Source organism: Epinephelus moara, chromosome 4 (assembly GCF_006386435.1).
Source record: "Epinephelus moara isolate mb chromosome 4, YSFRI_EMoa_1.0, whole genome shotgun sequence".
Taxonomy (NCBI): Eukaryota; Metazoa; Chordata; class Actinopteri; order Perciformes; family Serranidae; genus Epinephelus; species Epinephelus moara.
The window spans coordinates 29,859,831-29,881,226 of NC_065509.1; the positions used below are offsets into that span (position 1 = coordinate 29,859,831).

Here is a 21,396-nt window from a genome sequence, read left to right on the forward strand (position 1 = left end):
ACGTATATGTTCTGCCTGGCTCACACTACACGACATTCCTGTCCGTACCGATGGTCGCCACATCAGATTAGGCGATTGTGGAGTCATAAAATGGTGCCGTGACAGACATGAAAGACTACAAGATGGTCCAAGTGTGTGATGTCATTGGGTTATTCTTGCCCTATTCTTATGACTATTACTATTATTTCAGTCACTATGGCCTAATGTAAAAAATGCCTCCAGATGGCAGGAGCTACATTTGAAGTACCGTATGCTAACTGTGCAAGTCACTGAATCCTCCACAACTTTGTGCAAATGTTTCACAATAAAAGCCTTTTAAGAAAATGAATGGATTCTCTCAACCAAAGTTAAAATGGGCTTTTAATTTGCAACAGATACAGGACGTGTTGAGCTTGAAATGACGGCGCGATGCATTAACTTTATCAAGGCAAAACGGAGCTGTTGTTGTAGAACAGTTGTCTACAGCAGCAGATTGTTCTGTGTTCCTATTGGTCCAATTGACGGCTGTGATGGTAGAAGTTGTGAACGCCAAAAAGAAAATCAAACATGCTAGACTTTCTCTTGGAACGTCGTGAGGCATCCCAGATGTGGCATCGGTTGTTGTTAACTATGACACACCAAACAAGATGAAACGATGGATTATTGCGTACGACGCTGCGTCGGGCTATAATCGGGCTGATATCCTGTAGTGTGAACTCGGCATGAAGGTACACACAGTCTCACTGCACATTCCTTCCACTATCAACACCATAGTGAGTGTGTGTATGCATCATTTATCCATCTGGCCCCTGGTGTTTGTTTTGATGCTGAAAGCTTCATCATTATGAATAAAATACATTCTACAATATAAATTTACCCACTGAAATCTCAGCTGGTATTTTTGAAGCTGCTTAGCCCTGTTAATATTAAATATGTATTTTTAAAATGTTATATTGTTGAACAAAATGTGTCTTAGTTTTCCTACAGAGCTTATTTTTATTTATGTATTTTTTTGAAAAGGGGGGGGGGGGGGGGAGTAGAGTTTTCACCCTTGGTCTCCAACACAAGTAACATTTGGACATCTTTTCAGAGCCTTCATATTTAAAAAACAAAATACACAGATTAATATTGAAAACATTGTAATACCTCTGTACAGCCAAGCTTCCCCCACTGGAAACCTGTGCGACCGCAGGAAAGGTCAAAGGGTCGTGTTCGCTCCTCTCGGCAGTTATATGCATTTAGAAATGTGTCAGTCTCTTATGTTAACGGCAAAAGCGACCTTGGGACAGAGATCAGCACCCGGAGGCATCGCTTAGATATTACACAACTAAAAATAAAATGCATCCTGTCAAAATGGAGATTACAGTTTCAGGATCCATGAGTCACATGCTCTGAAATATCGGTGCAGACAGGGGGCCGGCTCTTTGTGGCTTTGTGGGATATGTAATGAAATGAAATGATTCATGTGGACTCTTTGTAAAGTAAAAACTGTCTTCACGTTGGTTGAAAAAAAAAAAAACATGCTCAGCAACCACTCCCTCTTCCGTGAAGAGTTCAGTGACTTGTTGAAGAAAGCGTCGGCAGGTTGTTGGCTTGCCAACGTGAGCGTTGAATCCCCGTCTTGCATTTAAAGGACAGCTGGCCCGCTGCCCCTGTGCTGAATGCGGTATGTGTGTGGTATGTTTTTCAGCACGATGAAGCGTACACTATGGTGCAGTCCTTCTCGGCATAACGTCTATTTTCAAAACACTGCATGTTTCATGTCAAAACTGTGTGTGAACTTCAGTATTTTGATTTTTATAAAGGATTAGTAGAAGCCTCAGACTCGCAAGAATCAAAATGGATTTCCAAGCAAAGAAAAGCGTTCTTTAAAAACAGCAGCAGCCTTAAAAATTTGATTTTTTTTCCTTCTCTTTTTGTAAATCAAAACCATGGAGAGAGAACGTGAACATTTGGAGTGATGAGAAAGTGTTGAATAAATATGTAAGGCGTCAGATGACCAGCTTGAAAATTCAATGTCTCTGTGTGATGTACTGTAGATGCTTCAGTTCTGTGTGGATTCTTTAGGTTGTTTTGTTTCGTACTTGGTGCTGTGTGTGTGTGTGTGTGTATATGAGTGAGTGCTTTTTATGTGTGTGAGCGCGCTACAGTCAGGGGTGGTCCGTCCCTCCTTCAGATGTCTTCCAGGTCTCCACCCAGCAGGCCTCTTTGGCACTTATCTAGCGTCTTGTGGTAGGCGCGGGCGATCATCGAGCTTGGTGATTTGCGTTGTGGCGTGAACGAGACCTTTCCAGGACTGCGCGGCGGTTGTCTGTTCAGAAAAACATAAAAAAGAAAAGAGAAACAACAGAGAGTGAGACTGAGAAAGAACAAGTGTTGTTACATTGATCCATACTGGCACGCAGGAGCTCGACTGAATGAAAGATTGTATAGAGAAACTAAGGGAGGCAGAGAAAAGAGATGGAGGAGAGAAGAAACAACATGAAGCAAATCCAGGCTGATTGAAAACTGAGCAGCAGGGGAGGACCAAGAAACAGAAGAAGCTGCTGGAGTTGAGGTGCTTGTGTCTGGTGTCATAGTAACTCCATTCAGCTCCTGATCCAGGCCTCCACTCAAGAGCCTCTCAACTCCTCTCAGAAGCAGCGTATGCACAGGAAACAAAGTAACGACATACATACACACACACATGCACACAAACAGTTAAACAAGTGGGGCCAGAGGAGCAGTGCGACCACATCAGGGTGTCTGCGAGATCTTAAAAGCTATTAATAGCTGATGAATCAATTAAGCACCAAGAAGGCTATTGAGAAGCAAGTCTTGAAGGCCATTTTCCCAGGTATAATATTTTGTAGCTTGTTTTCAGTGTGTATATTTGTCCAAAGAGGTTGTACACTAATGTTCGATTTAGTTTAATGAAGTGTAGACGTGTAGTGGGGCTCTGTGTGGTGTATTTATGGAACCCTGCAGAATCTGACATCTAAAATCATCATCATCATCTTGAATTAGAAAACAGAAAAAAGTACAAAAGATTGCATACGGACATACTCCCCTCAGACTTTTTTTTTTTTTAACAATTTTTAGTGACATACAATACCATACTCTTTCTTGACTATACTATGACTTTTTTATTTCTATGACATACTATACTGTGCCATCATAGCATTTGGGTGATTGGTCGGAGTTTTCTTCTGTCCTGTCTGTCTTCCCCACGTGGAGGGGAAGACAGACAGACATATGTTGCACAAATTGTTTTTAAATGGTTTGTTTCTTTTTGCTTGGGGTATGCGAAATGTCAGTTTATTTTTGTGCTGCGCATAAAAATGACAAATAAAGAAGTTCAGTTCATAACGTTATATATGACAACACAGCATCCAGTTGCTAATGGTTAACATTAGCCTACTGTAGCGTAGCCTCTGAAACATTAACGTTATCTTCCTTATGTGTTTCCACTTACTAGTAACGTTAAGGCTACTATCTAACTTTAGCACTGTAACCTTATTCTAAAACTCATCAGTCATCACTGACTCTGCTTGAGTTTTAAAACTCCGGGGTTGCGTTTGACTGTCTTGGTGGTAACGTTATACGTTATACTCTCCTCTTCCGTGTATCTAACGTTACCTTGCCAACGCCTACGTCTATCATAGACGTAATGAGGACGTAATGGAGGAGGGGGGAGGAGTTGCAGGAGGAGGGGGGTGGGACTTTGGAGGGAGGCAGGAGAACGGTAAGGTTTGCTTTTATGGTGTAATATACATACTAATATAGTAATTTTAATAACGATAAACATTTTCATTACATATAGTTTTTATGACACTATCCTATGTCCATCTATGACAAACTCTACTATGATTTTCTTTTACTTTTTTAATGCCAATTTTCCTGACGTACTTTTTTGACTTTAAAAATATTTTATGACATGCTATCTTGTAGTAGTTTCTTTTTTTCTTTTTTTTTAAATTATGACATTTTAATTTCCTTATTGTATACTATATTTTAAATGGCATACTAATATGACTTCTTTTTTTTTAAATTTTGGGGACGTATACTATGATTTTTTTGTACATTTTTGTATGACACTATCCTATGACATATTATGACGTACATATTAGACATTATGTCATGCTATATTATTTTTTTATGACAGACTTTACAATGACTTTTTCTTCTCACATTTTTATGACACTATACTGTGACATTTAATTAACATATCTGATGATATATTATGCAATTTTGTATGATGTACTGCGCTATGATTATTTTAAGGAATTTTTTGTGATACTATAATTTTTTCTGATATACTATACAATTACATTGTTTATTTATGACATGGTGTTCTATAACCTTTTTTTTAACCTTTTCATGACATTTTTTACAAAGTTTTCTGACTTACTTTACTATTACTTATTTTTACGTTTTTTGGGGGGCGTTTTGCCTTTAATGGACAGGACAGTGTGTGAAATGGGGGAGAGAGAGAGTGGGGGGACAACATGCAGCAGAGGGTTGCAAGCCGGAGTTGAGCTCGCGACCACTGCAGCGAGGCATCGCCTCTATGCATCGGGCGCCGGCACTATCCACTACATTACCGAAGCCCCATTTATTTTTACATTTTTACTGACATTCTATGACACAGTTTACAGTAACTTCTTTTTAAATGGCATACTACACTATACAGATTCTTCAACACTTTTGTGATATACTATTCTATGACAGTTTTTTTTGACATATTCTGACACCTCTCCTTTCTTCCCTCGAGTGTATGGCCCAATCCGGCGGGGGAGAGTTCAGTCCGCACAGACGTCCACCCTTGGCTCTGCCTTCCTGTGCTCTTTCTTACTTTTCTATCTACTATTGCCCTTTCCTTACTTTTCTATCCATCTAACCCTTTGGCTCCCACTCGGACCCCCAGACGGCACTATCACTCCCACTCATAGTCTCAAGTTTGTGCATCAGGGATTGTAACTTCTAGTCCTAAATTTATAAATATGCTTTTGAGTGAAATTTAGTAGACTGCAAAAATAATCAATCATTGAAACTGGCAAACAACCCAAATAAATAAGGTTTTACTGCAAGTTTAAATTTCTCGCCTTATGTTTCATGTCAACCTTATTTCACCTGAAGGTATCTCAGCTAAATCTGTGTGTGGGCCTGAGGTTTGCACGTTCTCACCATATATTGTTCTTTTATAATTACCAGTTTATATATGTGGGAAATGGCGCGTGCACAGTTTTTGTGTGTTTGAATTGTTTATACATCTGGTTCCTGATCTATATGGTGCATTTATGTGCACATGCAATGATGAGTATTTATTAAGAAGGAGCTCCGACATGATATCACACCCCTGAAGCTAACTAAAGTTCTAGATATTACATTTTTTATCAAAGTTTGTCTGAATAATGGTCATGCAAGTACATGAAGTGAAACTCTATACCTGCCATTACATACACATAAAAGCCAATAACATACAGAATCAGTGTGTGTGTGTGTTTGTTTGTTAAGGGGAACAAGATTGTGTTTGTAGCTGTCTGATATTACACTTTCTAATAAAGTTTGCATTGGAATAGCCACTGAATTTATTCTCTTGTGTTTTGTACCCTCCCTGTCTATTTGTATTATGTTGCACTGACAGTTTAGTCATGCTTTTTACAGTCAATATAATGGAAATGTAAGTTTAAGTGTGTTGCTGATGTCACTGGTCTAACACTGTATGAAAAGGTTCATAAAAGGTATTCAATTTTACTTCAGAATTCCTGCATATACTTTACAGTACATACAAAGCACAGACAGGCAATGAACAACTGAAGACTTGTTTGTGTTATATAGTCATTCAGAATGATTCTTTATGAGATTAAACTTGTTAGCATATGAACCTCTGATTTGAGAAAGCAGGTAAAATTAAATCACAAGTGAAAATAAAAGTGTAAAGTGGCTGCTATACACCTGGTGATTAGTGGCAGTGATTGTTTCACCACAGTCTTTGTGGTCACAAAGCACTTTGGGTTTTCTCAGTTGCCAGTTTACGACAGAGTCATACAAACACTGCCTCCCATGCCATCCAACCATGTCTGCCCAGAAATGCCCATGGCTTCCGCCGGGCAGCCAGGTGGCAGGTGGGGCTGGACAGAACCAGGAAGCATAGCCATGGAGATGACTGCAGGCACACCCACACAGGACTCCCTGGTGTTTCCAAGCGTGCCGCCACCACTATGCCCATTACTCAGTGCCAGCTGTAGGGTGCCAGGCGTCCCGGGCTGGGCGTTGTTTAATGGCACTCGCTCCATCCATCATGTCAGGTAATGAGCTGAGAGTGACTGTGATGGCTAGGAACACATACACAAACTCGTGCACACACACACACGCAGACTCCCATCATCACAGTGGAGAACAGAAAGCACTCCTTCAGATTGGATACAAAGCACCATGCAGATGGTGCACAGGAGGAGAGAGGGAGAAAGAGGGAGGGAAGGAACGGAGAGAGGGAAGGGAAGACAGATCGAGGCGGATGAAAGGTTCTGTATTCTCCGCTTTTTTCCAGTTAAGGTAATATGCAGGAGGTGATCGTCGCCGCTAACATGTCCCGGCAGCGTGTCAAAAAACATCATCACTACTTATCCATGCACTCATTTTTAAATCCACAGGTTGTGCTTCAGTCTGTAAACAGGACTTATACAACCTCCCTCCTTTCAAAACAAACATTCACACCACACAAAAAAGAACGGGGACAGAATTGAGGAAAAAAATAAATAAAAAAAGTAGATCATACACTATCCATCCCTGCCAATCATTTGCAAGTCCAATTGCTGTAACCTCATTTCTGGGCAAGCAGTCCCCTTTAACCCTCAGTCTATCAGAGGAGCATAGAAAACAGAGCTGGGAGAATACAGGCCCTCTGTCTGTAATGCAGGGTCATCCTGGGCTACATCTATTACTGTAAATAGGATGGAGAAAAAAAGCAGAGAGGATCAAAGGGACGACTATATAAAAAAGAAAGCACATAAATGAATTGGGAGACAAGAGGAATCATAAAAGAAAAACTGGAACAATCCACAAACAGATCTATAAAAAATCCAACTGCTGGGGGTTTGAATAAGGGCAGCGCTAATGCTATTTTTTTTTTTCCAGTCAACAACAACAATAAACGCACATTATATACAGAATACCCACCTTTCAAAACAGTTTATCGTTATCATTGAAATATAACACACTCTGTGGTTTGTATCAAGTGACTTGATTACAGTAAACCATAAACAGCCATCAGCTCTCTTCACCAACACAGCGTACTTATAGTGGTGTGTTGAAACATGGATGTATTGATACTTAATATGAGAACTGCGTGTTTAACAAGAGCACACGGTAGCTATTGGCTTTGTTATCTGAAGAGGCAGCCATTAGTGTAAACTGAAAACAATGGGCCGTTAGCGTGACCACTTGTTAAAACCAAACAGAAACATGTATAGCGGGCCGCTTTTGTAGGAATAACAAATGAAAAGTGCCCTTGTGGGGGTTGCCTAAATACATGGGAAAGCTTTCGTCAAAGACTTCACAAAACAGGAGGGAAAAACTTCCAGCAAAATGCATCTCCCATCAGAGGATCCTTGAAGGGAGAGCTATTGGCTTCTCATAAAGACTTTTCTGTTCCTATCTTCAGGTGCATAAAAGCCCATCTTTTCCCACCCCACATCAATCTATCACAACAATTGAACAAACAGCAGCCATTTCTACTGGGAGAGAAACATTACTACTAGCCTCTACTGAATTGAACGCTTCAAGCGCACACACACACACACACACACACACACGGAGACAGAGAGGGAAACAAAGTGAGACTGGGGGATAGGAGGAGAGATCCACACAAAAGACAAACTCTACGGTTATTTGGAGCACTGATTGCAACTCTTTCTACTCGCATTGGTTTTGATGGCTTCTTTACCTGCTTCTCCCAGCGGCAACATCTTTCCGAGTTACAGTAGGCGCGACACAGAGGAGCACAAGAACAGGAGAAGAAATTGACAAAAGAAGAGCAGGTATTCCATGTTACAGCAGGGAGATGTTGGCATACCAGAACTTAATTAAATGCTGGCACCGTTTCTCAAAAATGTTACTAAATGCGCTGAGGATTCCAATGAGGGTGGGCAGATGGAGGGGGAAGTCACTGACACACACACACACACACACACACACACAATCTCTTTCTTTCTCACACATGCAGAAGGAAATACATTGTTGCTTAAGTGTTCAAGCGGTACACAGAGAAACAGCTCAATGCATCGCTTTGAGGAAGTCACACACACACACACACACACACACACACACTGTTTCCAACACCACGAGCATATCCTTGCATGTATATCATGATGATCCCTGCCACAAGGGAGAGCCTCTGAATAAGACAGGGGTAATAGGAGGAGGAGAGGACGCCAAGATTACTAAACAGCTAAGGCAGAGGCCTTAAGCCGGCGCAGTCAACTCCAACCTTCTCCCGACTGTTTGGAGGGCCTCCAGTGAGATGTCATTTCATGTTTTGATAGAGCCGCAGTTTCCCCCAGTGGATTCCCCAAAAGAGATTAAATATCATAATGACTTTTGTGTTACTGTCATCTTTGGCTAATTACGCGGAATTACATCATGATAAGGCTCTATGATCCGCAAAAGAAGGAAAAGCTGCCAGTCATCTATCAAACGCTTTCAGCATGGGATACTTTGAGGGATTGCCTCTCAGTGGCCAGTATAAACAGGAAGACTTTTAGAGGGATTATGCTACGTTAGTTAAATATCGTCTGGGTAGCATCAGACCCAGGGCCAACATCTAAACATGGTGCTCACATTCATCAAGGCCACAATAACAAGGTCAGACTCACATAATCACCCATCATGTGTGTAAATAGCTGCAGAAGGCAAGCAGGATGCATCATAAGGCATGACTGGAGCTGCGTCTATTTTTGAATATCTGTGCAGATCATGCACTCACCGTATTTGGAGCTAAACAAGAGAGCAACAACATGATTTCTCTGACATGTCACCGCCTTTGTCTAATTCTCTCCGAGTCACTCTGCACTTCATATTTTGATGAGATAAAGCATAATAAAGGTAATTAAATTTCTGCTCTCTGAGCATCAACATGTTGTGTTTGCTACTCTGTCAAAGGGGAGAGCGTCTGCAGCACTAGCAGCAGCAACAGCCGCAACCTTCTATCACCTCTTTTCATCTCCTGCGCCTCCCTTCCCACTTCCCCTCTGCCAGCCTCCAAGCTACAGAGTAATGGAACTCCCTACACAGAAACAAGATACGGTGTATAAATGGGATGCAGAGGGAGAGAAGCTATTTCTTCCTACTGAAAGTTATGGGCCGGGTATCGCAAAACTACAGTCGTGGCAAACACAGCCCCTCGTTCACTGGTAAGAGTAATCACCCCAAACAGGGAGCATGGGAGGGGAAAAAATAGTTCAAGTGAAGAAAAGGTGAGTTCAGTTGTGGAGAGCTGGAAAAAATAAAGGAGGGAAAGACGATGGGGGTGGTGGGTCGAAGAAGAACGAGTATCAGTGACCCTTTTCTATCTGATGTCACAAGTCACTCATGAGAAGCAGCTGAAATGTATACACACCACTGCATTAAAGGATTAAGGCCCAACATGCCTTCTCTTAAAGGGAAAGTTCCGTTTTTTACAACCTGGACCTTATTTCTGGCATTAAATACGGTTGTTTACTCACCCAGATAAGTTTGGTGTCATTTGGAGTCCTTCGGAAGATATTTAGATCCGCGAGAGCCGCGTACATCCATATAGTGGGAATGATCGGGGCACCAACAATGAGGCTCTAAATAACACATTATCTGCTGCGAAACTCGTTCATATCACCAATATGTTTTTATGAATTGCTAGAGTTGCTTGTCATCATCATCCAGGTCATTTATACTGACCTACTAACCTCTGACCTGGATGATGTCAGAGGCAATTCGTAAAGACAATCCTCTTTACCACCGAAACGTTCACCTTTCTGTTTCTCACTTTTTGTCACTGAGCACTATGTAATAATAAATTCACGTTTTGCATAAGAAGTGCCTCTGCTTTTTGTGCAGTGTACGCGGCTCTCGCAGATCTAAATATCTTCCGAAGGACTCCAAATGACACCAAACTTATCTGGGTGAGTAAACAACCATATTTAATGCCAGAAATAAGGTCCAGGTTGTAAAAAACGGAACTTCCCCTTTAACAACTGCACTATATAGGTGAGCCTCGCTGTTTACTTATCATTTTTTAAGTCTTTGTTTCAAAGAAAAACACTGAGGTTCTCAAAATGAGCAGATTGATTTGAACCAATTTTCACTCTGATTTTGCATCCGCAAGTTGTTGTTTTTTTTTTTCCTGCTCTAAAAAGGCGCCATAATTTACAGTGAACAAAGGTCATCTGGCTCCTGGTAACAAAACCTGTAGAGAAACAAATATTTTGTGGTAGAGTTTCTCTAAGCAAGAAATAAATTAACAAATATGCAATATGTAATCAGTATTTTACGGCTGCATGAGATTCAAATCGTCAATTGGAGATTCCTCAGTCAACTCAAGTCAAGCAGCCTGGGTTTTTTTTGGGCTAGTTAGTGTCCCTCCGGAGATTTTGGTCCCCAGATTTTGCTGCGGTGTGAGCTCTCCTGACTTTCACGCTACTCTTTTGAACAGACAGATGTCGACGCTATGCAGCGGCACAAAGGAGGAGAAACTTTTTACCGGAAGGCTCTGAGACAACATCACCTTTTCTCTTCTGCATGGCAGTGATGAATTTGCAGCTCACAGTAACTTCATACAACACAAGCCCCTTTTACACTGCCAGATTTTCCGCAAATGTTGGGCCGTTTTGCCAGCAAGCTGTGAGTGTTTATACACACAGAGCCGGATTGGCGGGTTGATCCGAGGTGCCCAATTTTCCACCTCGTAGGGTAGTCATATTGGTGGAACCTTTTTAGTTTAAATAGACAGAGGCGGCCTTCACAACAGGAGGGGCTGTTGATGACTTGTGGGAGGAGCTGTTGATGACGCCGCACGTACGACTCACTGGCGGTGGATAAACAGGAAACAGCTGATAGCAGGAATTAGCAAGCAGCTAGTAGCAAGAGGGAAACGCAAACCTGACAGACACTGTAAAGATGAGCAACTGGGGAGACAAGGAATTGCGCGCCCTCCTTGCCCTCGCAAACGAAGAGGCCATTAACTGTCAGATGACGGGGACGGTGAAGAACGGGCCAACTTACAACTGACTAGCCGCGGCTTCCCTCCCACATCATATGTTTTGTTACTTGCTCACGTCCCACATTGCCCCGAAAAAGGAGCATTCTGTATTAACAAAAGTAGGTAGGCGGCATTTTGCTGCACTTCCCGATTTTGTTTTACTGCAAATTTGCACAATTCCTGTCTAAAAAGGGCTACTGCCTCTGGCTTTTGTTTGATATCTAGTGTCGGCAAAAAATGTTGTTGCACATTTCCAATCTGTCGTTAGCGCTGTTAGCTAACAACGGACTGTTAGTGTTAACTATATTAAATAAATGTCGCTGTCACACTAAACATCCTGCTGAGTCTCAGTCAAACTCTTACTACATTTTATATTTTTTAAAAAAAGAAGAAAAAATAAAATATAACATTTTGGCAAATATTTGCATTAAATGGCCAAATCTGACTTGAATGACAACATTCTGAATATTTAAATCTAATATTCATGTTTTAAATCATTAAAATATAGACCTGAAACATATTCCACATGTTAGTGTCTCACAACAGGAATACTTCATCGGCAAAATGAATATTTGTATATCACTGACTTACTCCATATTACGTTAAATTTGTGGAGAAAACTTTGTTTTTCTCACAAGCCTCCAGGGTGAACGGAGAATCAAAAAATCTTTCTTAAAATAAATATATAAATACAAAACATTCTTGATGAATTGAAGTAAACAGGGACTGTGTGAAACAACAACAAAGCTATATTTAAACATCCTTTTACTAACTCTCACGCAACACTTGCAGTATGATTCAGGTCTCATTTATCCAGTCTTAATCTCAGTTCTTCCCAAACACATCATCTTCATCGCAGCCTTGTAGTGTGCCTCGCTACGTGCATGTGTTTTAACTCTGACCAAGTGGACCCACACGCTCAGGCCGCACTACTCGTAGGCCTATATGTTTCATATTGTAACGTCTGTAGTAAAAATACATGTATTTTGATGGTACTGAACGAGCTGTGTGAGAGTTCGTCGACAGATGTTTTGACATAGATTCGCAGTATGTTCAATTTTTTAGTTTCTCTGTTCACTGTGAAGGCATGCGGGAAAACGTTTTTTTCATGAATCCGTCATAACATGGTGAGTAACTGATATATAAATAGTCACTTTGCAGGTGTAATGTTTTTATTGCCAACACTATGATTTATCAATGCCTTGCAGTTCCACTCACAAGTAAAAAGGGGAAAGCAAAATGATGACACTCATGTGTAAGTGCATGCATACACATGCTACAATTTTGTCTCACACAGGGAATCTAAACACTTTTCAGTGTTTGAGCTGATGTGTTAAAGTTTGAGGACATTTAATCTCAGGTTTTATCTAATTTACCGTATCGATATATCCAGTTTCCCTCATTCTGCCTCACCAACATTTTCACTTATCGATTTCCTGTATGTCCTAGAGTGACTTTCACAAACTCCCTGGGTAATAAACATGTTACTTGCAAAGTCGGCTGCACGTGGCTCGTAGATGTACTTAGCTAGCCAACCTGTCTGTGAACACAAAGATGCATTTGTGATGCTCACTGTCAAACACAATATGCCTTATGGCGGCACTGTATCACAGTCTGTGGAGGTTTATGGAGAAACTGTTCCCTCTGACTTTCCCCCCAAGTTTATCTATATGTCACCTGTAGCCGGTGTTTGTGGTATTTTTTTCAAGAAGTATCACCTGAACAAGGGGAGTGTACAAATGTCAAGGGATCTGAGAGCGAGGGGGCTGCAATCCGGTGCTTGATGTGTTTTGGTGTGTTTTCTCGGCATGCCATAGCAGGCAGAGGCGATCAGAATGGCATGACAGAGGGAAATGCCTAAGACAGGGCTAGATAAACATGCTGAGGCAAGATACTGAAATTTCCCCCACTCTCTTGTGTTTCTCGCTCCCTTATGCGCCACACTGTCTGTCTGGCATTTTCTCTTTTTCAATTTCATTCTCTTGCCCTCTCTACTTTTCTCTTTTTAATCCCCCTTATTACTGACATTACCTCCAATGTTTACTACAAAACGCCGACCACTTGTGATTTCTAAACACCCAGGAAGCACAGAAAGCAATCTAAACACTGACAGCGAATTTCAACTTGAAATGGACACTAAATCTCATACTGCTCAGATTAGGCATGCATGTATACAAGTTCACGTTCCTGCTTGACAGTTTGTATACAGCATTTGGAGGCAAAGTGAGTTTAACTGACAGTCTGTTGAGATAAAGCGTAATGAGGAGAGGTTCGCAGAGAGCAGGGTGGTCATAACACATGCAATCGGTTTTGACAGCGCAGGGATGTGGTTAATCTTTCCATGCTTCTATCACCACTCTATCTCAGTGGGTACTGTGATGTGCATGCTTGGCAATACTGGTGACTGACCCAGATAGTGAATACAGCCATTCTTCCCTCCCCTTCCTCTATCCCTGGATTCCATTTAAGTTCCAAACTCCCTTTGACAAAAACTGGGCAGTGCACCGTCACTCAACAAATGGCATCAGGGCTGATTTTCTTGCTACAACCATGCTTACCACTTTATCCTCCCCCCCTTCCCTTATTGCAACTAGCCCCATCTGTCTGTCCTCGTAGAGCTTTTATTGTCAGACATACTGTGCATAAATGCAGCCTATTTCTCTGCCGTGCTTCCACATACACGCAGTATTTAATGTGCACACATTCACTTACTACCCCTTAACAACCACTCTGAAAAGAGCTTGGTCTGAGAGCGATGTCTCCTGACTGCTCGGCACAAAATATGTTTCAGGAGGGTAGGAAATCACGGCACATGTTCATATACAAATGTGAGGGAAGCAAAGTACTAGTTTATCTTCTCAGTGGGTAAGCTCTGACAGGTCTCTACCAGGGAAAACACAGCAGGAGACAAGAAAAGAGGTTTTGCGTGTGTTTGTGCAGGTAAAACCTGTGTGTACTATATGCACTTTAAGCTCTGCGTGAATCTATGTGTGTGGTAATCTCAAAAAAATCCATTGTTATCTTTGAAGCTCGGCTAACATTTGTTAGAGTCTTGATTGAAAACAACAAGCCCGACAGACTACTTGCAGCACAGGCTCTTCATCGGGCCCCTCAGGTTCAGAGCTCCTTAAAATATCTCTGCTGGACTTGATTCCTCAGTCACGGAACAATGCCTCTTTGCATTCTGGGATGCAGCGGAGGCACACACAGCCCAAATGAACAGTTATATGAAAACACTTTTGCAATCGATCAGTGCCTGAGGCAAAACTCCCATTCATGATTGTCCTCTCAGCAGTCAAGTTTCAGGAGGCAGGCTTCAACCTAAGTATAACCATGAAAGAAAACAAATATCCTCGAAAGTAAATTCCTGAAACTGCTAAGCACTGCCCACCTGTTTGCCTGCTGTTTGAGTTTACTTTTCACTTTGACATTATCTCCTTACTTTGGCACAACACTTAAGTACACAGTGTAGCTCCAAAGTCTAGTGGTATTGGTATTGAGATGTGCAGTACATTATGTGCTGTACAGGGAGCAGGAGCATTCCCACTATATTTAAAGGTCCACTGTGTAAGATTTAGGGGGATTTAGAGGCAGCTAGCAGAAACGATTGCAGTTTGCAGCCAACTCTAACCAGTTAGAGTTCCTTCAGTGTTAATTGTTGTTTTTACCGGGAGCTGAATTATGCACAGAGTTCTCTTCCTCTCCAAAACAAACAGACCAGGTGATTAAAACCGGTAAAAACACTGGATAAAGCAGTGTTTCGTTACAAATCGGTCTTTCTCAAACACTGTTTGGCATATCAGAGACAGGCGGCTCGCCCACCACATGCTAATGTGTGCTCACCCTTTTTCTCTGACAACTTAATGTGTACTAACCTTTTTCCTGATCCAGACGTTCAGGAGGTTTTTGACAGAAGCCGAATTATTCAAAGAGGTCTCTTCCTCTCCAAAACAAATGGATAGGATGATTTAAACCGTTAAAAACACTGAATCAAGCAGTTACATGTTAATAATCAGTGCTTCTGCAATGCTGTTTGGCATGTTGAAGCCGAGCGTCTCGCACACCACATGCTAATGTGTGCTAACCTGTTTTCTCTGATGAATTCAGATCGATATATTAGGTTTTCACTTCCTCTCTACAACAGGCGGCAAACACTTAATGAAGCAGTTTCATGTTACAAATTAGTGTTTTTTCCAACACTGCTTGTCACAGATGGGCTTCTTACTACGATGGCCGATGTGTAACGTGAACGTCTCTATTTTGAGCCAGTGTTTGGTTTCACTGTTGAAACGTTGTGATCTCTTTAAACGAGAATCAGCTCCCTCTGTAGATATAAACATCTCTTTCTAAGGTAAGGAAAACACGACAGTTCTTATTTTCAGGTGATTATACACTGAAGAAAATTAACTTGATATATTATGCTCCATTTCTGCCAGTATAACCCCTTAAACCTTACACACTCAGCCTCAAAACATTCACTGTAAGGCTGAAACTAAAAGTTAATTTAAAATCTGCCAATTATTCTCTTGATTAACAGGTTAATTGTTTGGTCTAAAAAACATCAGATATTGGACAGTTTTCTAAAGCCCAAGGTGACATCAACAAATGTCTTGTTTTGTGCGCCCAGCAGCCTAACCCCCAAATATTTAATTTACAATATTCTAAGACAAAAAAAAAAAGGTTTATATTCTCACATTCGACAACCTACTACCACTTTATAACCAAGTAGCTGCAAACTATTTCTCGACCAATTCCAATCAAGGAATCTTTGCATTTCCAATCTTCATTCATTCTTCAGTCCTTTTTTTTGCCCAGATCTACTTTATGCACGGCGAGTCACTCGCAGTGTCAGAATATGTACACTAGACTGAAGCTTTTGATTTGGGGCTTCACCAGCAGCCTGAGACTTTGACCACAAGGCGTGCAGGAGCCATGGAGAGCACAGATGGGGCCTGTAGCAGTGGCCTGTGTTTCACAGGCCTGCGCCAGGAGAGAGAGTAATCCATCAGGCCAAGGCACTCTGGTGCCTAGGGGGGCAGTCACTGACCCTATAAGACTGATTGGGCCTCTGTGGGAGGCCAGACCCCCTGACTACATGGACATCAGTGTCTGGCTTGCTCCACTGAGGCTTGATCTGAACTGGACCGAGCCAAAGCAGTGACCTGCTTCTGTTTGGATTCTGTGGAGGGAGATATCTAGATCACAGATAATGTTCTGCAACAACATGTGTGGAAATACAGCCTAAACTTTATTATTTCACAGATTCTGATTTATTTACTCCACACCACAAATTGTGGTACTGAATACAAACATAGAGCGAGACATCTCAACTAAAACACCAAAGTGCCAAAATAGGTCAACCCTCTACCATAATAAATTCATGATATGTCCATATATTTAGCCTCACGTCAGCCCCGAAACTGACATAACTCTATTACTATAATTACATTGTGCTGTAGTTAATACAGTGTAAAACTTCAGATGAAGTGATAGGAATCTAATTACTTTATCCTACGGTCTTCTGAGCCGACGAGGTCAGAGACAGCATCAGCCAGACGAGCGGCTGGAACCTGCGGCAGCCAAGGCAAGCCACATGATTGACAGGTGAACGGGTAAACAGAGAGATAGTTAGACAAATGGAAGCTAAGATATAGTTTGACAGACAGATGGGAGCGTAAATGGATGGTTTGGCAGCATGATAAGGTAAATAGGCTGATGGATCACAAAACAAATGTGGGAGGAGGAAGGAAGAAAATAAAAGAGAAGAAAAGAAAAGAATGCCTGCCTGCAGACAACAAAAGATAGAAAGCCAGATAGTCTGATGAACACAGATGGATTGTGTTGATACACAGGGAGGTGGGGCGAGATCGATAGATTGTTTTATTCTATTTGCTTGGCAAACTGGAGATTTGATGTGGCTGGTATCAAGGCGATCTGCCTCTGACGACGCCAGGCGTGACTGTTACAGATGGCGAGATAGCGACACATCTCAATCTTTGGCTAGCTGGCTCAGTGCCGTCTATCTTAGCTGTAGTGCTAGCACCACCTTTGGTGTCATCACTTCTGTGTGTTATCAACAAGGCCTTGGGTGCAGTGTGTCATTTCCTATAAGTCCCTAAACAGGATTTCAGATTGGGTGGGAGTCTGAATTAGTGAGTGCGAATCACAAGGTGAGGGAAGGATGCCATTAGGGTTTTAAATCATGTGGCGGATCTTCCTATAGCTGGCAGCTTTGGGCGCCCCCCTACCCCACTACCCCCATATTTTTCCCTCTTTTTTTTGACAATCGTAAAAAAAGAAAACATAAAGGGAACTAAGTAAGAGAACATTAAAGACAAAAGCCATCTAGGGTGCAGTGCAAAGACAGGAAGAAGGCAAAATTTGCAAATACTGTATTTTGTTATCTATTATTATTGGGTCTCATTCATGAAATGTTAGTAAATCTGCGAGTAGATTTACACATAGAAAACCTTGGTACTAAAAACCTACTCTGGATCCATGAACGCTGTCGAAAACTCAGATTTGATCGTAGGCACAGGTGTATGTTCATGGATGTCAATCAATTGTAAATTGACAGCAACTAGCATACATCCTCACCCATGAATAGCCAGTGATAGCCATATATAGGGGTGATACTTACTATGGATATGTGCATCCTGTCGATCTGTTAGCATTGGGCAAACAAAGAAAGACAAAGAGAAAAAGAAAAACTTGTCTGATGCTGAGACTGCAGTTATTTTAGGTGAAGTGGGTAGTAGTAGTGGTGTGACAGGGACAGGTAAATCAAAGGCCTGGAAGGAGGCAACGGGTGCAGTTAACTCTGTGTCCTCTGTTGTAAGAGCCATCCAAAAAGTTAAACGGAAATAGTTCAACAAGAAATGTGATGTAGGCTAGCCTGAGTGTCAGACTGAAGCTCCCAGAACCTTCAGTCTGACATTGCCTCCATTGAAGGCGATTTACAAGGGGGAGGGAATTTGATTTTTCCCTAACCAATCAGTAGAGATCAACGACTCACCCAGAATCTGACGTTAGTATCCATGCCTCGGGGGTGCCGAAAACAAGCGAGCATTGCCCGTTTAAAATGTCTCCGTCGTCGTGCACGCCCAGCTGCATCGCCGTTAAATCCAGTTTAGCAGCTTCCTTAATTTGGTCCTCCATTAACGCGAGTAGTGGCGAAATACCTCAACAGCATCGTTAATTGGTCTGTAGGATCTGTAGCAGTCGCCATTGTTGCTATCCTCACCAGTTACCCACCGGCGTACAACTTGACATCAGCGTGGCGCTGATTGGCTAATCGCTAGACCCGCCCCCACCCCCGGCGTTCATTGGTCCGTCCATTGTTTGGACGAGATAAATCGCAAATTCATTGCAGTATGCCAGACCAGAGATGCAAGCCTACTCAGTTGAGTGGGCGGGGTCTATGGTCTGGAACCAGGCTAGATGTAGGCAATAACCCACCATTAAGTTTAACAAGTAAGACAGTCTGGCGTAAAATCACACTATCTCCCTCCAACTCTCTGCCAGAACTGCCTGTCCACATGTCTTATTAAACCAAAAACTCAATCTCAGTCTCCCAAGTCGCATCTCTGATAACTAAATTTTAAAAAATGACATGCAGTCTGGGGCGGCGGTGCGTAAAGACAGCAGAGGAGGAGCGTGTTGGTTTGTTATTTTATTTATTCAGAGAACAGCGTTATCCAGTTTTGTATTAAATCGATTTAAATAACTCATTCACATTTTTAAGAAACCTAATCTGAAGCTCAAATCTGCTAAATGCCAACTAATTCAACTAAATGTCTTACATTTCTAATCTCTTGTCATGTTTAACCTCCATGTTATTGTGAACATAATAAAGCACAATACGGAATAAAACTGTAATTTCTACACAAGCGCTACGAGAAGTCAGAAGCAGGTGCAGATTCTGTTAGAAGCTACGAAAAGATCGGAGCTGCTAACATACTGAAGATAGGCGAAATACACATACATTTCCTTCTGCTAACAGTTTACACACAAATTCGTTCTGCTCACGTTTCATGATTGAGATCCATTGTGTGTTAGCTAAGTTGCTTATTTGTGTATATTTCTCATTGGCTTTTGTTCTTGTTCGTAACATATAGAATATCTATAAAATATAATAATAATATATTTGTGTGTGTGTGAGACTGTGTGTGTTGGGGGGTGTCAGGGGTCAGGGAAAGCTTGCCTGGGGCGCCAAATGTGCTCGGTCCGGCACTGCTGGCAAGGAGCTGTAGCTCGGAGAGAATAGGTGAAGAAAATGGAGAAAGGCTAGAATTCTTGCTTCTACTCACATTTCAGAAAAACAAAATGGATGCCCTGACAACCCGACGCCTCATTACTGCTGCTTGCGTTTATCATGTCAAAATGGAAGACAAGGGTATGTGAAGTTTAGAGGCAAGGGCTCTCCTAGTTAGAAAGGTGGCTTTTCTCTGTGGCTGCTTGAGGGACATGGGGGTGCACTTCAACAGCCTTGATGAGTGTTGCAGGGCTTATAATAGACAGGAAAGGCCCAGAAAGCATGCCCTTTAGAGGTGCAGCATCTCTCACTGTCTGACAGCTTACAGGGGCCTAGGCTGCACAATGACACCTTCACAGTGCGCTCGAGATGACACACAAACACACACACGCTCACAGGTGCATAATGCTCAGACACACATTCTCAGAAATACCGATAAGTTTGGCAGCACACGCGCACAATTACACACAAACATACATAAACACACGTGTGTGCACACTCGCGGTCACGCACACACTAATCCATCTGCGATGTGTAGATAATACCTGACAAGTTGAATCTCAGCATCATCCTGACAGTATTAATACTTATAAAACAAGCCGGGCTATAAAAACACCCTGCATTCACTGCAAGATGGGGGTTATGGAAACAAACATCTGTTTGTGCCATGTTAAGAAAGCAGTGCAACTCCCTCACTGTAAACAAAAATATAGCTAAAGCCCCATCTCTAGGAATAGTGTTGGATTCCTGTCAAAACCACAGAGTAGGTGAAGAAGATGAGTAACCAGAGGTGGTTATCTGACGAAGAGTATGCAGTGCATGTGTCAATCCAAGTACACAAGGAAGGGCAGCGCTGTCCATCAGTCTTTTAACAATTCTTCTTCCTATTGCTGAAGTGTTGAAATGATTAGTTGAAGAAAATTTATCCTCAAAACTTAATCAACTTTTAAAAAATCAATTTGCAAACGTTTGCTGCTTATTTCTGTTTTATATAACTGAATATCGGGGATGTTTTTGAGGTGTTGTTCTGAAAAAAACGAGCTATACTGCCAGTTTGGGTTCTAAGAACTTAGGATTGTTCATCATTTTCTTTTTTGGATTTTCAATCGTCCACCATACATTTGTTTGCCGCATTTATTGGAAATTAAAATGTATACAAGCAGAGGGCTGCTGCATTATTACAATTCTGAAATATAAAACCATCCTCCTGCCTCACATGAATTTTTATAAATTATTTTCTGACATTTTACAGACCAAACAATTTCATCAGTTATTTGAAAAGAATTGGCAGATCAATCAATAATGCTGCAGCGAGGGCTGTCGTGGCTGCAGTGATTAAGGGTGGCTCAACAGGGCGATGTGCAGTATTAGCACCATTTTTTCCCCCTTTCTCTTGGGTAAATTGCGATTTTAGCGCCTTGTAAAATAGTGTTACTGTTAGGCTACTAACTGTATATTGCTGCATTTCCAATGACAAAGATAACACAGTTTTAACACAAATTAAATACTTCTGGAGAATCCAGAAGGGCAACGAGATGCAAGACAGGATGCTGCATCTTTTCAGTGGAAACGCTTTGGCTGCGTCTGGTTGCTTTGATACAGAATATCTGCAGAAATAAAAATGTCGGCACAAGGTAGAGTATTTACTTGCTCTGGATGAGGGGAAGGGCGAAGCACGTGTTGTTGTTCAGCAATGTGAAAGTTGAACTGCGTGCCGCCCTGACAAAATGTAGCAAAATGTTTATTTAAACACAAATGGTGGTGCGTTGAACACCCTATAGCGTTGGTGCACTGCTTTTTAATATGGCGGGATTTTATTCAATTTAATTCAAGGGGACTTCACTGGCATAGGAAATATGCGTTTAGTTTGCCAAAGCAAGTGTGAAATAAAAACAAAAAGTGTATGTACAGTAAGTAAAAATATCCCAGAACATGGTTAATATACACAACA

General features: G+C 41.7%; 1 protein-coding gene across 7 annotated transcripts in view; it reads right to left on the minus strand.

The window, feature by feature from the left end:
• Window positions 1-998: 998 nt before the first annotated feature.
• Window positions 999-21,396, minus strand: part of diaph2 (diaphanous-related formin 2) — a 497,420-nt gene continuing 477,022 nt past the window's right edge. For all 7 annotated transcript variants that reach the window (XM_050042679.1, XM_050042678.1, XM_050042674.1 and 4 more), the window contains one exon: window positions 999-2,290. In XM_050042679.1, the coding sequence (XP_049898636.1) occupies window positions 2,226-2,290 (65 nt within the window). In that variant the 3' untranslated portion in view covers window positions 999-2,225. The remainder of the gene's footprint in view (window positions 2,291-21,396) is intronic.